Below are 19,465 nucleotides of genomic sequence, written 5' to 3'. Positions count from 1 at the left end.
CATATAGAGAAAGAATCAACAAATATATTTTACTTAGTTTCTATTATTTAATCCATGCCACGATAGGCTACCAAAGAGCATCAACAAGTACCAATCATACTTGGGCAAAACCTTCTGATCAACCACATAGAGTTTTATTATGTAATATCGAAGAAGCTTAAATTGTTGCTTTCATTTGAGGTAAAGATTAAATGCTAGTAGATGTTTTGGACCATCTGACTCCAAAGTAGTAGAAAACATATGATGAACCTTTATAAGACTTGAGTAGCTGAAGTGATTGAACATGTCCATAGACTTGGAGTAGCTGAAGTGATTCAACATGTCTATTTGTTGACTACAAAGATAGCACAATAAAAGTTGAGAAAAACTAATTGTTAAGGATATGGATCGAATCAAAAGAAAAATACATGCAGTTGCTTGAGGTTCAATTGGACACCATCAGAACTTATATCTCTTCTAGTCAAGAGCAATTGCATGTATTATTTACCCGTCAACAACAATCACAACTTGAACATTTAAAATTAGGATAGAAATTTAAGAATGCTGAACAACATGGATCTCAAACTAACAAGAACAAAGCCATATCACCATTGGAGAGTTTATGCATGAAAGAGCCCTCACTAGAAAGTTATGTATCCTTAAACTAACATTGAATGAAAATTATTGTTATTTACTTTCATTATTTGTTTAGTACTTGTTCCCTCAAAGGATATGATGTTATACAACCCTTTTTTTAATTGTTTGTATGGATGATTTATGTTTAACTTTTGTTTTGCAAATCAAATTGTGCTCATGGTTGAATAGAGTTTTGCGGCAGTTTTCTATTAATAGTTAAGTAGAATAAATCCATAATCCATATTGATATATTCAATCAATATGTTAAAGTAAATGGATGTTAGTTGGTATTGATTGGACATATATATTATCATAAAAATGCTTACACGACGTGATCTATCGAATTAACCATCTCAAACACAAGTAAGATATAAACACACAAAAACCACTTATTAATACAAGAAGAAAAACCTCTCTCTCTCTAAACCAAAAAACAATCTAGAGAAGCAAAACTATCCGCCCATCAATTCCGTCCTTGTGTAACTAAATAAAGACATACGTTTTTTGATGTCCCTACTTATATAATTACATCCATTGTTCTCCCCATCTCACCTAATTGAAAAATTCTAGAAGAAAAAAATATCTAGCCATTAGTTTTATCCTCATATAATTGAAGAATACACTTGCCTTTGATATCCCTCCTCAATAAAAATCCGATATAAGATGGCACGATGGCTTTGGTAAAGAACTATATTTTGTAAAACAACTCATAGTTGTTGCATTATGCCATAATAGAAATGGCGCACTAATTATTGTAGGACAAGATTTCATACTTTTCATTTGCAGGAGGAGGCGGTAGTAGGCCGTTAGCTATATTCTACCTATTTCAATCCTAAATTTTGGTTGTTATAGTTTTATAGTTTTTAATATTCAAATATTTAGACTTTTACATTAATACATAAAGTGTTATTTATATTGACAATGTAAGCCCATGTTTACTTGGCAAAATTGGGAGGTGACAAATTACTGTTACAGCACTGTAGCACACTGTAGGGTTTCGTTTGTATTTGTGAATTATTATCCAAATATTGACTAATTAGGCTCAAAAGATTCGTCTCACAAAGTACAACAAAACTGTGCAATTAGTTTTTAATTTCGTCTACATTTAGTACTCCATGCATGTACCGCAAGTTTGATGTGATGGGGAATCTTCTTTTTGCATAGTGTCAAAGTTGGGAGTTGGGGGTGAAGTAAACAAGGGGAGATTGAAATTTGTATATTGATTTATTATGAAAATAAATTTCATAAGATTTAGTCATTTCACTTTAGTATTGATACATTCCATAGAAGTTGCTAGTAGAAGTTACATTATACCAATTTATCCCTTCTTTGAGTTTAAGAGTTCATTTATTTTGATATTTGATCATCCTTATAGCGAGAAATAAACAAAATGCTAAGTTGCACATTTGCAAGGTGGATGGGAGGAATTCCCTCAAAATAAGCAAAATTGGATTAAATTTGAAGTGAAATTGGTCTGTTTTTCCACGAAGGGTATGGTAGGGTTGGATAACTAATAATTGCGAACCAGTTCGTTCTGGACTCCGCACTCGTCACCAGTCATCATCGCGATATATTCAACCCGACTCTACAATCTCTCATCCGTTTTTTTATTGAACCGATCTCTCGTCCGTTTTCGGTTCCCCTAAGGCAGCCGGTTAGCCGCCATCCGACCACCGCCCTCGTGCGCGGCGAACCAAGAGCGATCGAATCCGTGGCCATGCAGGCGAGGCTGCGCACCATGTCGGCGGTGGCGCACGGGACCGAGGCTAACATGCGCCGCCGCCGCTACGAAGACGCCGCCGCCGCGGATCGCGTCATCGTTTACAGCTACGATCTGCCCGGCCCCGGCGTCGCCGGCGGCCTGCTGCGCCTCGGCTACGGGGTGGAGCGCGTCGGTAGCGCGCTGAGGCGCATCAAGGAAGCTCGCGAGGGCCTGGGCGAGGATGAGTCGATGCCTCTGGGCGACAAGGTCGTCATCGCCACCGACACCGTGGTCGGCGTCACCCACATCGTGGTCGGCGTCACCCACATCGTGGTCGGCGCCTGCGACTTCGCCCAGTACGCTCGCGGCGCCCTAGCCCGCTTCCGCAGCAAATCTTCGAGCGGAGGCTCCGGTCGCACTACAACTAGGTATATATACCTTTGAACCAAATCATCCACACGTATGCTTTGATTGAGTGTTTAAATGTCTGCATTGCCACTAGATTGGGATAATGTGATGTGTAACAAAAGATGCCTCGACTTTCGTACGATACTCCCGTGATTTTCCAACTAGCATCTAGTGTTAACTTATGATCAGGATTTTGGGTGTTTAGAATATACAAAAGTGCAACAGCATTTAGGGTACGTTCATCAAAGAAGTTGAAATTGAACTAAAGGGAAACAATGAATGCATGCTATGGTGTTCAACAACTGTCGTCCACACATTGTTAGGGAAACTTGACAGTTGGCAATGTCTAATGTAGCACCGGAACAAAAGAACAATGTAGCAAGGGGCAGTCTAATGGGTATACCAGGTGGGCCATGGCTTACCCTTAGTTTTGTCAGCTCATGTAACCCCACAAAGTGCAGCCTAATAGGCCTGTGCAAATGCAATAGCTGGAACATCATTTAGGGTACGTTCATCAAAGAATTTCCTCACGCCAAGAATTGCAGGTAACCAGTTTGCTGAACCACCATATACTCTTCTAAATATGCAGGCATTACCTAGTAGCAATTCTTAAATGTCGCTACTATTGGATTAACCATATCTTCTTCACTATTAGGTATTGGCTCGCCGAACTCTGGGAACCAACCAACTTGTATAATCTTCTATCAGTGGGTTCAGATTTTGGATAGTGTCAGCATCCTTAGTTTTTGCTGTTGCACGCTTGCATTAAGTAGAACCATGCTGTTCAAACTGATTATCAAAGGATTTGTACCAGTGATTGGTCTAATTGTGACTTGCAAAAAAACTATCCAGAATGGAAGAATTTATCCTCTTTCTACACCTGCATTATGCCACGCTCAGGTGATCACTGATCAGGTCCCTCAACTATCAGCGCCTGCAACAAAAAAAAAATGATCCACTCAGTGGAAATTAAACTAAAGGGAAACAATGCACATTGTAGGGAAACTTGACAGTTAGCAATGTCTAATGTAGCATCGGAACAAAGAACAATGTAAGGGGCAGTCTAATGGGTATAGCAGGTGGGCCCTGGCTTTCCCTAAGTTTTTGTCAGCTCATGTAACCCCACAAAGTGCAGCCTAATAGGCCTGTGCATATGCAATAGCTGGCCAATGTACAAAGCTTCTGTTAAGGCAAATTTTAAATTATCCGTATTGTGCTTTTAGTAAATTATATACTTGTATGTTGGCATGTTATTTTTGTGGTATTTTTTTTAAATTGGACCACCCTAACCCAAAATCCTGGCAGAGGAAAGAGATCATATCTTTGGTTCCGCAAACGAATCTGCGAAAAGGGAAAATATGATGTTCAGTTTGAAGACCTTCCAGAGGTGTGTCCAATTTCTCCTTTTCAGACTGGTGTTTGAGTATAAGATTAAATTTGCAAACATGATAATTTGCTTTACTTTGCTGCAGGATGTGCAGTGCATTATATTTTCAAAATTGGAGCTCAAAGAGGCTGTAAGGTCTAGCGTTCTTTCAAGCAAATGGGCAAACAAAGGGATGATTCACTCAAAACTAAGGTTTGATGGCAGTAAAATGTATGGAAAATACATGTCAGGGAAGTATCGTACTCTGAAGTTCATTGACAATGTAAATCGAGTCTTAAAACTGCACCATGGCAAGGTGGTTGAAACCCTCGAGATCAAAGTCGAGTTCGACAGAATTCTACCTGTTCATCTGGACAATTGGGTCAGTTTTGCAGCAGCATCGTGGACAAAGAATCTAGCTCTTGATTTAGTGCCAGAAAATTATTTGGAGCACACTGAACGATATATATTCCCCTTTGAACTTCTTGATGGGGAAACCATGTCCCGTCTGCAGCAAATTCAACTAAGCTTTGTATCTTTCAAGTTACCATCCCAGTTCAGTGGTTTTCCAAAGCTCAAAAGGCTTGACCTGTACTTGCTGCATGTCAATAGAAAGGACCTTCAAGATATGCTGTCAGGTTGTTCTAACCTCGAGTGGCTGAGTATAGCTAGATGTGATTTGGAAGATGAGTTAATAGTTGATCGTCCGTTGTCCCACCTACTATACTTGCGTGTTGCACACTGCAAGATGACGAAGATCGAACTACATGCCGCAAAGCTCAGGACTTTTATCCACAATGGAACGCAGCTTCCTGTTCATACCATTCAAGCACAGGAACTGAAAGATGCTGAAATTGCTGTTACTAATTTTACAACTTTTGAGCATGCTCTCAATGTTCTTCCCAAAATGCTTGCAAGGGTACAAAATCTAACTCTGCAAGTTCCTCTTCGACTAAAGGTTTGTTCTAGCAATGCTTTGTAAGCCATGACCTCGGTCATTATACAAACAATTTTTGTTGAAGCCATTATACTCACATTTTTCTGTTGGCACGACTTGTGGTTTCTTATATTTCAGTCATCTTTTTGAAATTTATATTTCAGTCATCTTCGTTGCTGGAAAAATCATCCAAGTTCCCTCAGCTGAGGCATTTAAAGTTGCTGTTGCGTCACTCCCCTGAAGATTTGGACAATATTCTCTCTTTGGCCTCTTTCCTGAGGGCTGCTCCGCTAATCGAAGAGCTGGAGATCCATGTAAGTACTCTTCTAGTTTTGGCTTTCTCCATTAGAGATGCTAAGGTGTCTGTACCTTTGATTGTCTGCATATGCATCGCCACTGCCTTTGTTCCCTTTCATTGTCTGCATATCCATCGCCACTGCCATTGTTGCATGTGATTGTTGTTATGGTGACCTGCTATCCACCTTCTTTGTTTATTATCAGGGATATTTTACACATGTATTAGTTTTTTTTCCATCACGGAGTGCAAGCATTGATCACACCATCCTTTTATTGCAACCTTTGCAGTTCGACATTACGGGCCGCGGGAATGCAGAAGTAGGGCGTCTTAGGAACCTCCCGAAGTGTCCATACAAGCACCTGAGGAATATTTGCATCTCTGGTTTCATAGGGACACAAGGGCAAGCTGAGCTCCTAGTCCATGCGGTGGAGAATGCCCCTGCTCTAGAGGTCGTAACCATAGACACAGCTAACAAAAGCGGTAACAGTTTGTTCCAAGATGTTGACCGTCGAGGTGCCTATATCGCTAGAAGCTGCCTTGAAGGGAAAATCTCTCCCAAGACCAAGCTTCATATCAACAATTGCAGCTGCGAAGGTCTTCATCAGGAATGGGTACTGATTTAATCATGGAATATATGTCTAGGCCTATTGTCAGTTCTTTTGTGAACTGCTTTAGTTTGTCAAGAGCATTGTAACCTATTTTGATCTCTGGCTTCCATTCCTTTTTAATTATAGACCTGCCATCTTCAATGTTCAATCTTGAAATCAAATGAACTGTATGCCCTTAGCAACAGACTAAGCACTCATTGATCCTTGCTGAAACTCTGTCCCTCTTGGGGGCTATGGCCTACAGGAAGAGGAAAGCGTGCTCAAATGGGAAAAGAGGGTCAAAGCCCCTCAACTCATGTAACAGTCTCCGCGACAGGTGACTGTTGGTGAACACGGCGTGCCAAGGTAGCCGCGAGGGAGCAAAGCGTTAGGTGTTTGGGAGGAGGGGGTTAAATTTTAGACCCCGTCACATCGAATGTTTGGATACTAATTACGAGTATTAAATCTAGACTAATTACAAAACTAATTACATAACCTCTAGGCTAAATCGCGAGACGAATCTATTAAACCTATACAGTAACCATTCGCTAATGATGGATTAATTAGGCTTAATAGACTTAATAGATTCGTCTCGCAATTTAACCTAGGATTCTGCAATTAGTTTTGTAATTAGCTTATGTTTAGTCCTCCTGTGACATGGCTAAATCCCTCCTATCCAAACACCCCCGTACGCCTACGAGCTAGCCCAGGCGGCCCAGGCACAGCTCGCCGCCGTCCGCCGAATCCTCACCCTTTGCCAGCCGAGCCAAGCCATCCGCCACCTCGTCACGCTGACCGACCAGCCCAAGGTCACTGTTGTGCGCTTGGAGACCGGTCTCCTCTCCTCCCCCTCCGTTTCAAAGGCTCGAGCAGACGAGTACAGTCCTCCCGGCCCGGGGTGCGCAGCGCACTGTGCGCCCTGGCGCAGCAGGCCGAGCCCACCGGAGCGCGGAGCGCCTCCCTCCGCACTCACCCACGCGCGCAGCGGCAGGTGCCAGCCGGCCTGACCCTGCCCCGAGCGCCTGCGCAGCTGCTGCCTGCTGCTCCCGCTGCTGGCGATGCCGCTGCAGGGCGCGGCAGCGGCTGCCGAGCCCTGCAGCGCACGCAGATTCTGCAGCGCGCACTCTGCCCTGCCCTGTCCTGCGCCGCGCCTGACGCGAACACTGGCCGAAGTGACCCATCCTCTGCGCCACCACCTCAGCAGCAGGGCGGCAGGCGGCAGCAGCTCACCTTGAATCCCAGCCAAATCGCACGCCTGCCCCCCCTCTGCCAGCCTGCGCTGACACCCGCCATATGCATCATGGCGGATGATGATACGGGCACGTCTTCCCGTTCCCGAGCCCGCACCCGGCTCCCCCTCGCCCTTGACTGACACCACACCACAAACCTGGAGGAGACTAGTATTAAACTCCCTCCGTTTCGTCTCCATCGTCGCTGAGTGAGCTCCCTCCCGGCGCCGCTGTCCTCTGTCCTCAGCAGCGCTGCTCGGTTCCGTTGCGAGCTACGCCTCGTACGTGTTTGAGGGAGATGATGCTGAGCGGGCACGGCGGCGGCGGGAGGCGGCTGTTCACGGCGTCGCAGTGGCAGGAGCTGGAGCACCAGGCGCTCATCTACAAGTACATGGCGTCCGGCGCGCCCGTGCCGCACGACCTCGTCCTGCCGCTCCGCCTCGCCACGGGCGTCGACACGGCGCCGTCCCTCGCCTTCCCGCCCCAGACCTCGCCTACCCGTATGTCTCTTCTCTTGTCGAGTTCTCGTTCCACGTTTCGCTTTGCGCTAATGCGCGCGTTCATACGCAGTGGGGTACTGGGGCTGCTACGGCGCCGGGGCGCCGTTCGGGCGGAAGGCGGAGGACCCGGAGCCCGGGCGGTGCCGGCGGACGGACGGCAAGAAGTGGCGCTGCTCCAGGGAGGCCCACGGCGAGTCCAAGTACTGCGAGAAGCACATCCACCGCGGCAAGAGCCGTTCAAGAAAGCCTGTGGAAGCAGTCGCCTCCTCCGCCGCTACCTCCCCCGCCGCCGGCGCCTACCGCCCCTCCGCGCTCTCCATCTCGCCGCCCCGCGCGCCCGACGCCGCGCCAACCACCTTCGGCCACCAGCAGCAGCATCATCTTCATTACGGCGCCTCCTCCGGCCGCGCCCCCGCCGGCCCTCTCCAGCTCCACCTCGACGCCGCCAGCCTCCACGCGGCGTCGCCGCCGCCGTCCTACCACAGGTACTCCCACGCCCACGCGCACGCCCACTACGCGACGCCTCCGTCACTCTTCCCGGGCAGCTACAGCCATGGGCAGTCCAAGGAGCTCCAGGACGCGGAGCTCAGGCGGCGGCACTACCTTGCGCTCGGCGCCGACCTGAGCCTCGACAAGCCGCCGGCCGCCGCCGCCGCCACGGAGGAGAAACCGCTGCGGCGCTTCTTCGACGAGTGGCCGCGGGAGGGCGGCGACGCGAGGCCGTGGGCGATGGGGGCGGAGGACGCGACGCAGCTCTCCATCTCCATCCCCGCGGCCTCCCCCTCGGACCTCGCCGCCGCCGCCGCCGCTCGATACCACAACGGTGAGAGCAAAAGACTCGGCCTTTAATCCCTTCCGTACAATGATCATCTGCTGATTGGCTTTGCCATCGTCGCGGCTTGATCCTGTCACGCAGGGGAGTGATCGGTGCCTTTCGAAGCTGCAATCCTGCCCCAACAACGGCGAGGAGTGATCGCTTGATCGGTGCATTTCGTAGCATGGAGGGCATGCTGTGCAGCATGGTCTGAATCTGAAGTCTGAACCAAGTCGAGTAGTAGACTAGTGGTACTAGGAATCTAGCTAGCCCTATGTTTTGATCTTCCTTGTTCTTTCACGTGTTTAGTTGTTTGTATTTGTATTCTTGTAGTGTCAAATGCTAGTGCTTGTTGTATGTGTAACGTTTTCGTTAAGGACCAAAGCAATCTGAGACTGAGAGAGCTGAGGTGACGTGGGAGAGGCTGCTCCTATTTCTAAACCTTTGTGTGTGCTTTTTTCCCCCTCTCCGGCCGGTCTGTGATGCAAGCCTTGTCAGCACTTGCTTTTCTGCGAGCCCACGCCTTTGATTCCTTTGCCTGGTTCCTCTGCGGGCTCTGCCTTTGATCGTTTGTCACATCCGTGGGTTCTTATCAAACCTCCTGACTCCCCGTACCATGCTTCACGTCCCCATTCATTCACCTCTCAAGTCTCACCCGGTGATCTCCGCCTGAAGGCCCAGGGCTCAGCAAAACACGCCCGCTTCAGCGCCTAATCTCGCAGCTCGAGCTGATCCTAGCAGCAAAGCTTCTCATCAGCTTGCCGCGAGCAGCGAGCTCGCATCGCACGTGAGGAGTGACCGAGTGAGGACGGAGGGGGTGAACTGGTGAAGTCACGGCGGGCTGGCGCTTGTCGGGGCGCGGTTCGGTGGCGTCTGCGCCGGGGAAAGCAAGCGGACGAGACGAGTAGCTAGCGGTGCCCTGTCCTCCTCCCTGCCTCGCGCAGGTGAGGCATTATTCTACTGACAGGTGCGATGCAGGCGGTCGGTCAGGGGGCTCAGGGTCAGGGGTGACCCCGCCGCGCTGCTCCCTGCCCGTGTTGACTGTACTCGCCGCGGCAAAATGCAGTACTGGGCCTGTGGCCATCGGCCATCTGCCAGTCGTTGCTGCACAACCGCAGCGGGGGTGTGAAAGTGAATGACTGAATCCAGGATTCCAGGTAGCGTTTGAGGCTACGAAAGATGTGAGGCGCGCGTCAGGAGTTCAGGACTTCGTACGTAAAACAGACAGGCTCATGTCTCGCTCATTTGGAAATTTATCTATTGGGGGGTTCATCAGTTCATGTCACTGGAGCTCTGACGCCGTTTAGTCAAACCCTTTGACTTTGCTGAATGGCCACGGATGCCGAGTCACGACGCGCAGCGGGGCCAGGGAAAAGGCCAACGCGCTCAACTCACGCACGTACTATCAAGGATGAGGTAGCAAAAATGACACTCAAGAGGATTGAAATGGAAGAAACCAAATTTCTTTAGGTAGGATTCTCTGAAAGTTACTAGCATTAAAAATGTTGGGAGTGTCTACCCGTCGCAAGGGTGTTTTAGACCTCCCCTCACCTGATTTTTCTGCCCTCTCTGCCGTGCTTCTTCTGCCCGCCATCCCCGCGTGCCTCCACCCGTCCGATGCGAAGCTCTGGTGGGACCCTAGCTCGTCCATGCCGGATGCCTTCCTACCCCTCCTGCCACCGCCGTCGTTCCCCCCACCCTAGCACTGGCCAACCGCCGTCCACCACCGCCTGGCCGGTGGCGCCCCTGCCGCCGCGCCTCATCGCCCCCGCGCCCACCACCTCCGCCAAGTTGGCTTACCACCATCGGCCTTCCCTCTAGCGCCGCCGGCGAGCACCCACCTCGGAAACTCCGAATCCCTATCCTCGGAAATCCCAAACCCTTAACCCCGACGCCCTAATCTCGCCGGAATTTAGTCGGAATTGGAGAAGAGCGTGTAGATGGGGAGGAAGAGAAATTCGGATGATGAGGGGCTCTAAAACACCCGAGTGACGGTGAGCTTTTTCCCAAAATTTTATATCATTTTATCATCGTGATTTTTCTTTCTCTTTGGTTCATGTGAACTCTATTAGATTTCATAATTAACCATCTCCGTAATTTTATTGGCTTTTATTTGCTACTATGCTTCTCCATGCTCCCAAGCTCCCTGGGGCATGTGAATCGAATGATTGGACTTTTTTTGTACATTAGAATAATTTGTTCATCCACTGGAAAATGTTTGGTTTATTTTAGAACACTTTTTTTTCAGGGCTGGATTTCCGTGGACGAGCTCACCAATGTTAAAAATGGCACAAAAGAGCGGTCAATAGAATTCGTAGGGTTTTCGAAAAAAAAGAATTCGTAGGGATGAATGAAGGGTGCGTGAGTGTACGTGAGTATCTGTGCTTCTTTTATGATTTATAAAAAAATATATAATGCATTGCCCACAAGGGGAAAGCTCAGTAGGCCACGCGCGAAAGATGGGAGAGTTGTGTTTTCTTGGCCCGCGAGTGGAAGTAAACGCCGCCGCGGAACCCACAACCAGACCCTTTATCAGAAAAAAAAAACCCACAGCAAGACCGAGAGAAGTTCGAATATTTTGCGTCTTCTTTTACTTCTCGTCCACTCCGCACCGACTGCTCTTCCTCTCTCGACCATCTTGGCATGGTTGCAAAATCGCTGTCGTCGTCTTAAATCCGGCCGGCCGGCCAGGCCAATAAGTTCAAGGTGCGGGCTTTCTTGTCCTCTTTTCTCGTCACTGCTCCCTGTAAAAGATTCATCTGCACCCGATTATTTTCCATTCATTCTCGCGAAAAGACACACGTTTTTTTCCTGCTCGAAGTGTGAGTGGCTGGATTCGGTAGATCAATGGATCCGCAGGCTGGCCCGCAACGACGAAACTTGCAGCCGCGTGCAGCCACAAATTGAAGGACCAATAATTTTAGGAAGATAACTCTAGGGTGCTGTTTGCTTCAAGAAGTGGTAGCGGTAATGGAAATAGAATCAATTTACAGGGAATCAAGAAAGGGATGGGTGATTGCAAGCTTTGTTTGGTTGCACAATGTAGTTACCGGTTCCAATTAAAAATTGCAGTGATAAGCAAGGTTTGTGTAGAGTCCCTGCTCCAAGAGAGAGATGGTAGTTTGATCTCGTCCAACTCGGTCCAACGACCGAGTCGGAGTCCTTGATCGCGCCCTGATCGGGGTGCCCAACCGTACATGATAGGCGTGTTCCCGTCACGCAGCGCTATAAAAGAAGAGGTGGGGGCTGGGGGCATGCACGCCAAGGATCGCCATGCCCACTAGACCCAACGACAGACCCTAGAACCCGATCTAAACCTAGCGCTGAAGTGGCGGGAAGCACTGCCGCCACCTCACCACCGCCGTCTCCGCCCTCGCCGTCAACACCGTTGTCACCGCCATGGCGAGCTCGTCGTCCAAGCCCGATGGTGGTGCCCCTACTACTTCTCTCTCTCTCTCCCCCTCGATCTCTCTGGTTTAGATCTAAGGTAATGTTGTTTTACTCTGAGAATCAAGTCTATCAATGGTACCAAGATCCTAACTAGCGTATAGATCTAGTCGGGGAAGTGTTTTTCACACGAATCAGAAGTTACGAAGCAATTAGGAAGGGATTTTCAATCTCAAGTTAAAAACCGAAAGAAAACATTGCAGAATCTTGTTTTCTAAAGCGGCGGCCGCCGGATCCACCAACAACCGCCGACGGCGCTCCGTCGCAAGACCGAAAAGATGACGGCCGCCGGATCTTGAACCAACGGCCGCGGTAGTGAAACCCTAACCCTAAGAAGGGGAAGAACCAGAAGAGAAAGAGAAAGGGGTCCGTGACTTACCTTGAGTCCATCCCTCACCGGATCTGCTCCGGGAAGAAGCCATCGGGGGGCCGCGCGCGCGCCGCCGCCTCGACCGCTTCACTCGGCGCCGCTGCAGTGCGTGTGGGTGCCTAGGGCACCACCACTAGACCGCTTGACGGCGACGCGCTCACCCTAGGGCACACGCACACGCCGGTGATAAGCAAGGTTTGTGTAGAGTCCCTGCTCCAAGAGAGAGATGGTAGTTTGATCTCGTCCAACTCGGTCCAACGACCGAGTCGGAGTCCTTGATCGCGCCCTGATCGGGGCGCCCAACCGTACATGATAGGCGTGTTCCCGTCACGCAGCGCTATAAAAGAAGAGGTAGGGGCTGGGGGCACGCACGCCAAGGATCGCCATGCCCACTAGACCCAACGACAGACCCTAGAACCCGATCTAAACCTAGCGTTGAAGTGGCGGGAAGCACCGCCGCCACCTCACCGCCACCGTCTCCGCCCTCGCCGTCAACACCGTTGTCACCGCCATGGCGAGCTCGTCGTCCAAGCCCGATGGTGTGCCCTACTACTTCTCTCTCTCTCTCTCCCCCTCGATCTCTCTGGTTTAGATCTAAGGTAATGTTGTTTTACTCTGAGAATCAAGTCTATCAATGGTACCAAGATCCTAACTAGCATATAGATCTAGTCGGGGAAGTGTTTTTCACACGAATCAGAAGTTACGAAGCAATTAGGAAGGGATTTTCAATCTCAAGTTAAAAACCGAAAGAAAACATTGCAAAATCTTGTTTTCTAAAGCGGCGGCCGCCGGATCCACCAACAACCGCCGACGGCGCTCCGTCGCAAGACCAAAAAGACGAATAACCGCTGACGGCGCTCCGTCGCAAGACCGAAAAGACGACGGCCGCCGGATCTTGAACCAACGGCCGCGGTAGTGAAACCCTAACCCTAAGAAGGGGAAGAACCAGAAGAGAAAGAGAAAGGGGTCCGTGACTTACCTTGAGTCCGTCCCTCACCGGATCTGCTCCGGGAAGAAGCCATCGGGGGGCCGCGCGCGCGCCGCCGCCTCGACCGCTTCACTCGGCGCCGCTGCAGTGCGTGTGGGTGCCTAGGGCACCACCACTAGACCGCTTGACGGCGACGCGCTCACCCTAGGGCACACGCGCACGCCGGCGAGGGGACCGGCGGCGCCGCCGCCACATCTTTCTGCCAGCCACGGGCGGCCACTGCTCCTTCGTTCGCTCGGACAGCGCTGAGAGAGAGAGAAGGGGAAGGAGAAGAATGACGCTAGGGTTTCGAGGAGATGGTGCAGAGCGCATTTTTGATCGCGTGAAATCGCCGGACAACCGTTGGATCAAGATTGACGGCGGACAAATGCCGGGCTAGCTTTCAGCCCAGGCGTGTAACACCCGTAAAATGTACCAACTCAAATCACCCGCTAAAAATTGTGTTCAAAATCTTTTTACCGTTGAGCTCCCGAAAATCTAATCTTCCTGGCGATATCGCCGTCCCAGCTCCTAAAGCCGACAACCATCCTTTTATCCTCTTCGTAAATTCCACCACGTGCCGGTCGACAAACCGCCGTGCGTGCTCCGATTTTATTCCGCAATTACCGCCGACTCTCCCTTTCTCTTTCTCTCTTTCTCCTATTTTTCTCTCTCTCTCTCTCTCTCTCCTTTTTTCTTCTCTCTCTTTCCTTCTTTCTTCTTCTTCTTCCTTCCTCCTCCTTCTTTCTTCCTCCTCCTTCCAGGTTGGCCGCACGCTAGGCCCCCCTTCCCTCTGGCGCCCGGCCACCCCGGCCCCTCTCCCTCTAGCGCTCGGCCACCCCGGCCCCTCTTCCTCTGGCGCGCCCCGGGCCCCCCTTCTACCACGCCTGCCGCCCCCTGCCGCTCCTGCGCCGGCCCCAGCCCCGGCTCCCGCGCCGCATCGGTGAGCCGCGCTGCACGCACCGGTCCCGCCCCCGCGCTGCACGCCGGCGCTGTCTGGCGCACTACCGCGCCTGCCCAATCCCTCCCACGCCGCATGCCGCCGGCCCCTCCCCCCGCGTCGCACCTCGGCCCCTACCGTGCCGGATGCTGGTGCCTCACCAACACCGCCTGTGCGCCGGTTGGAGCCCCACCGCCACTGTTTCCTCCACTCCTCCCGCTGCCTATAAAAGGGGAGGCGACGCCCGGCCTCCTTCACCACCCAGCTCATCGCCCCTGCCTCCCGTGCGCCGCCCCTCGCCAAACACCGCCACCACCAGAGCATCGTGCGCCACCGCCAAAAGCCACCGCCGGCCGCCCCTTCCCATCACCAAGTGCCCAAGGTAAGGGGCAAAACGGGACCCCCTCACCTTCCTCTACCTCTCCCGCCCCTCAGCTCGCCGCCGGCGAGGCTCGGCCGGCCGGTCGCTGCCGGCTATCTCCTCCTCCCCAGCCCTCTGTCTCGGTACAGAGAAAGAAGAAGAGGAAAACACCCCCAATTTTTATCTAACCCCCTACTTCTCTCTATTCACGAAATAACCCTCCCACCTCTCTCATACTCTTCTCACAGATATGCCCTTCCACCTCCTAGAAGTATTTACAAATAGGTCCCTGGTTTCTCACAGATTAGTCCAAAGCCTTGTTTAAACCCCTAAATACACGGTTATCTTGTCATTTCATGTGCCAAACTTCCTCCAATTAATCCCAAATTCGACCACGTCATCCTCCAATATACTTCTGCTAAATCATATCCAAATTTCATGAAAATACTCCTTCCTTCTATTTTTCGTTCGCGTTCTCTGTTCGAAGCTCAACGGGTAAAATCTTATTTTCTCTTATTTATCGTGTGCTTGATTGTGTGTGCCGTAGGTCACGGAGTACCCAAGGAGGAGCCCGAGGAAGAGTTTGACCGTGAGCCTAAGCCAGAGAACCAGCACCGCAAGCAGGAACTCCCGGAAGGTTTTGAAGATGGCAAGTCCAATCTTATCCTTTGATGTATATTCATTCCTAGTTTTTCAAACACCACCTATTGGCCTGTTTTATAAAAATTTGCATATTGTTGTACTGCTGAAACATGGTTGGATAGCCACCCCTTGATTGTTATGAACATTCCTTGGTTGTCCTATAATTATCTCTAAATATGATTTGCTCTGTTTGGATGATAATTACTGCTATAATGCTTAGGACCTTGTACTCAATTCAATCATGACTATAATGGTTTATTTAAAGGATAAATGTGTGAGTAGTTTTCAAATGAGAAAATGGGTTTTCGGAAATAGAGGAAAGAAATGCTTAGATGAGATGGATGGGTGTTTCTTGTGTGAAATGCCAATGAGTTGGGCTCGTACCTTTGTGGTTGAGCAAAGTTGGGAGATATCCATCTTGTCATGGTTAAGGATCGAGTTGATGTGTCATCTTGCCTAACCCAACCATCGTGCAACCACTCGACCATTGTATGCGGCAACAGCTTAGCATAAATCCCACTGGTTAGTCTGATAGTCATCAGGTGAGCTGGTGAGCAATGGGAGACCATGGAGAAAGAGTAAGATCTTTGTGACTTAGGTCCTGGTTAAGACCTCGTTGGTAGGTCGTTAACCCCTTGATTGCTCCCGTGTTGGCTAGTCAGTCTTAGCTAAGGTGGGTAATAGCTTTGTTAGGATCTGCACCGACACTAAGGTGTTCGGGCTGTGGTACCCTACTTGTGGGAAAAGTGTACAACCTCTGCAGAGTTAAAACCTATCCGGGTAGCCGTGTCCATGGCATTGGATGAATTATGGCTTGGTCACATAACTAGTTCTTGGAGTTGGGTAATTTTCATGGCGTGTGTTGGATTTTGGAAGTGTCCGACTGTTGTGCCGTGAGCTACTGCGGACAGGGAGTCCGGTAGCATTAAAACTTAGATCCTTTGTGTAGGATCAACCCCACTTAATGAACCCTTGCATGTGTTGAAAAACCTAGCTTTATGGCAAATAAACCTTAACCTTATCCTTGCTATATCCTGTGCATATTCTTGTTTGTATCCCCCTCCGTGGATGGGGTTGGACTTGTTGAGTACTTTTGTACTCATCCTTATTTTGTTGCTACAGAGGACGTCCCGGACTTCGCCACCGAGGATTTTGAGTAGGAGGTCGCTTCCACACCCAACGTTGCATGTGGTATTGACCTTTGCAGAATGCTTCCGCTGCCGTGTAGTCCCGAGTGCTGTCTCTTGATAGTAGCTTGGCTCGTTGCGGTTATTTATTTGCTTATCATTTCGGCATGGCTTTCACGCCCACTCCCTCGGGAGTTGTACAGTATTTGAACTATCTGTTGAATAAATGTGTGATCAGCCTTCTGGGACTGATATTTGTATCACATTTAGTCTCCGTTGATGTAGGGACGCTTCAAGGCAGGAGGCGACTTTCCTGGCCCAGGCCCAGGTTGTGCCCTGCTAAGCCACGCGGGGTGAGCACGCGTGGTAGGTCGGGCCGCATTCACACGTGGGCCCGCAACATAGTGGACTTTAGGTCCAGGTGGGAGAAAGGGCCAGCTGGTTCGTGGATTTGCGCCTATGCGCGCTAGGCCGCCTTCCAGACATGGGCCAAGATGAGCCGCCACTGTGCGAGTTGAGCCAGGGAAAGTAGAAGATTGAGCCTTTTTCGTTTTCCAACGGTTTTCGCAATTTTCTGGAAATTGATAAATGGCTCAAATAAAATTAGTTTTGAGGAGTTTTTCCTGTGGGTAAAATCAATAAATTAAGTTTAAGGCTCAGTAAGCTTCCACTATGTTAAGTTGAATTTTTGGCTTTATTTTGCCAACTTATGCATTAATTTTAAAATTTTTAGTTTATTTTTCTAATTGAATTGGAACCAACGGGAAAATTTAATTAGAAGATAAGTAATTTTTCTGAGTATGATAATTTTATCTACTGACCAATTATTATGCTGATAAGTTTTCTTTTATCATTATTAATTTTATTTCTACTCAACAGTGATATAGAATTAATATTGAGAAGTTTTATGTTTTAATTTGACCAACGTTGAATTAACTCAAAATTTTTCTAATTTTTTTATTTTCAGGCAATCCTTTGAGTTATATCTCATCCATAGAGCCCCTCAATGGAGGGAATTATAGCTCATGGTGAGAGAAGATTGAGATAGCGCTTGCGCTGTCAGATATTGATCTAGCACTGACTGATCCTTATCCCATTGCTCCTGAGGACCCCGTGAGGGGTGAGGATGAGAGCGAAGAAGATTTCAATGCTCGAGTGTGTAATCATGCGCTAATTAGAATGAAGTACGATCTTGATCGTGCGCAGTGGGATCAGTCGAACTGAAAGTGCATGATGGTGATTAAGAGCTCCATTGTGGAGGTAACAAGGGGAGCAATAACAGAATGTAGCACCGCTAGGGAGTACCTAAGGAAGGTGGAGAGTCAATTTACTGGCTCTTCAAAGGCTTATGCAAGCACCCTTCTTAAGAGGCTTGTTACTGAGAAGTATACTGGTGGTGGAATAAGGGAGCACATATTGAGGATGGGTAACATGGCATCCAAGCTCAACCCTGTGGACATGGAGCTCAAAGATGAGTTTGTGGTCCATTTGATCTTTGCCTCCCTACCCAAGGAGTTTGAGGCTTTTGTTGTTAATTACAACTCACAGCTAGATAAGTGGGGTATTGAAAAGCTAATTGCCATGTGTGTGCAAGAAGAGGAAAGAATTAAGGGCTCACGTGGTGATTCTATCAACTACGTGAGGCAAAATAAGAAGAGAAATTATCATAACAATAATTCTAAGCCACAAGAGAAACCTCAGTGGGACAATACCTCTTCTTCTAAGGCACATAGAAAGGCTCCACTAAATGATCACCATCAGAGATCAAACCATGAAGAGGTGGTTGACAAGGACACTTGCAAGTGGTGCAAGGAGAAAAGACACTACCAGACGGATTGTGTGGAGTTCCTGAAACATCTGTGTAAGAAAGGTGAGGACCTTATTACATTCGTAGATGAGTTCTTGTATTTAAGTTATGCAAAAGCTACTTAGTGGATTGATTCAGGTGCAACTGTTAATGTTGCAAATTCATTATAGGGATTCCATACGTGGAGGACCCTGCAAAGTGGATAAAGAAGCATTAAAGTAGCCAATGGCGTCAAAACTAAAGTTGAAGCCATTGAAGAACTCCAATTAGAATTAGTTGATGGTTTTGTACTTTATCTAAGAGATGTTATCTATGTATCCTCTTTGCGTAGAAATTTAATAAGTGTATCATGTGTAGACAGTGATGGTTTTGCTTGTCACTTTGGTGATGGACAATGTAAGACTAAGTTTAATAACAAGTGTGTTGGTCTTGCCTTCAGACAAAACGAGCTTTATTTGCTATCACTTTGTGAGAATGTGAATGTTGTAAGCGCTGAGAATGTGAATGCCTCCTCGTCTATGAATGTGAGAAACAAGCGGAAAAGAATTGATGACGTATCTTCGAAATTATGGCAGTGTCATTTATACCATATTTCGAGGGGGGAGGGGATTGAACGGTTAATTAATAAATCAATTCTTCCGCCTTTAGAATTTTCAGATTTAGAGCAATGCATCCATTGCATTAAGGGAAAGTATGTTAAGGAAATTAAGAAAGATGCCAAACGAAGCACATGAATTTTAGAAATAATTTACACAGACATCTGTGGTTCGTTTCCTGTGACTTTTGTGGATGATTATGATTCATTTATAACATTAACAGATGATTATTCACGTTATGGCTATATTTATCCAATTAAGGAACAATCAGAAGCGTTGGATAAATTTAAGATATTTAAGGCTGAAGTAGAAAATTAGCATAATTTAAAGTTAAGATAGTAAGATCCGACCATGGGGGGAGTACTACGGTCGACATACCCCATATGGCCAAGTTCTTGGACCTTTTGCAAGGTTTCTACAGGAAAATGACATAGTTGCCCGGTACTCCACACAAGGTGAGCCTGAGCAGAATGGAGTAGCTGAAAGACGCAACCGTACCTTAATGGATACGGTGAGAAGTATGATAAGTTACTCCACTTTACCGATTAATTTGTGGATGCAGTTGGAGATGGACGCGGTTGAGGAGAACCGCACCTGGGAGCTTGCTGATGTCCCTCGAGGTCACCGCGCGATCACCCTTAAGTGGGTGTTCAAGCTGAAGAGGGATGAAGCCAGTGCCATCGTCAAGCACAAGGCTTGCTTGGTGGCACGCGGGTTTGTGCAGCAGGAGGGGATCGACTTCGACAATGCCT

General features: G+C 48.6%; 1 protein-coding gene across 1 annotated transcript; it reads left to right on the top strand.

Annotated features, from left to right (window-relative positions):
• Positions 1–7,180: 7,180 nt before the first annotated feature.
• On the top strand, positions 7,181–8,897 carry LOC101757032 (growth-regulating factor 2). Its single transcript, XM_004964882.3, has 3 exons — positions 7,181–7,642; positions 7,713–8,465; positions 8,559–8,897. Exons 1-3 carry the CDS (start codon positions 7,441–7,443, stop codon positions 8,564–8,566), a joined length of 963 nt encoding a protein of 320 aa, XP_004964939.1. The 5' UTR covers positions 7,181–7,440; the 3' UTR covers positions 8,567–8,897.
• Positions 8,898–19,465: the final 10,568 nt, after the last annotated feature.

This window comes from Setaria italica, chromosome IV, assembly GCF_000263155.2.
Source record: "Setaria italica strain Yugu1 chromosome IV, Setaria_italica_v2.0, whole genome shotgun sequence".
In the NCBI taxonomy this organism is placed as follows: domain Eukaryota; kingdom Viridiplantae; phylum Streptophyta; class Magnoliopsida; order Poales; family Poaceae; genus Setaria; species Setaria italica.
Note: the sequence above shows the minus strand (reverse complement) of the source record. Positions and strands in the feature narration are given on the sequence as shown.

Bases quoted from the DNA above. Each gene is read 5' to 3' on its own strand.
- LOC101757032 (XM_004964882.3), top strand. From the start codon at position 7,441: ATGATGCTGAGCGGGCACGGCGGCGGCGGGAGGCGGCTGTTCACGGCG. The intron at 7,643-7,712 runs GTATGTCTCTTC...GTTCATACGCAG, and splicing joins GCCCCAGACCTCGCCTACCC to TGGGGTACTGGGGCTGCTAC.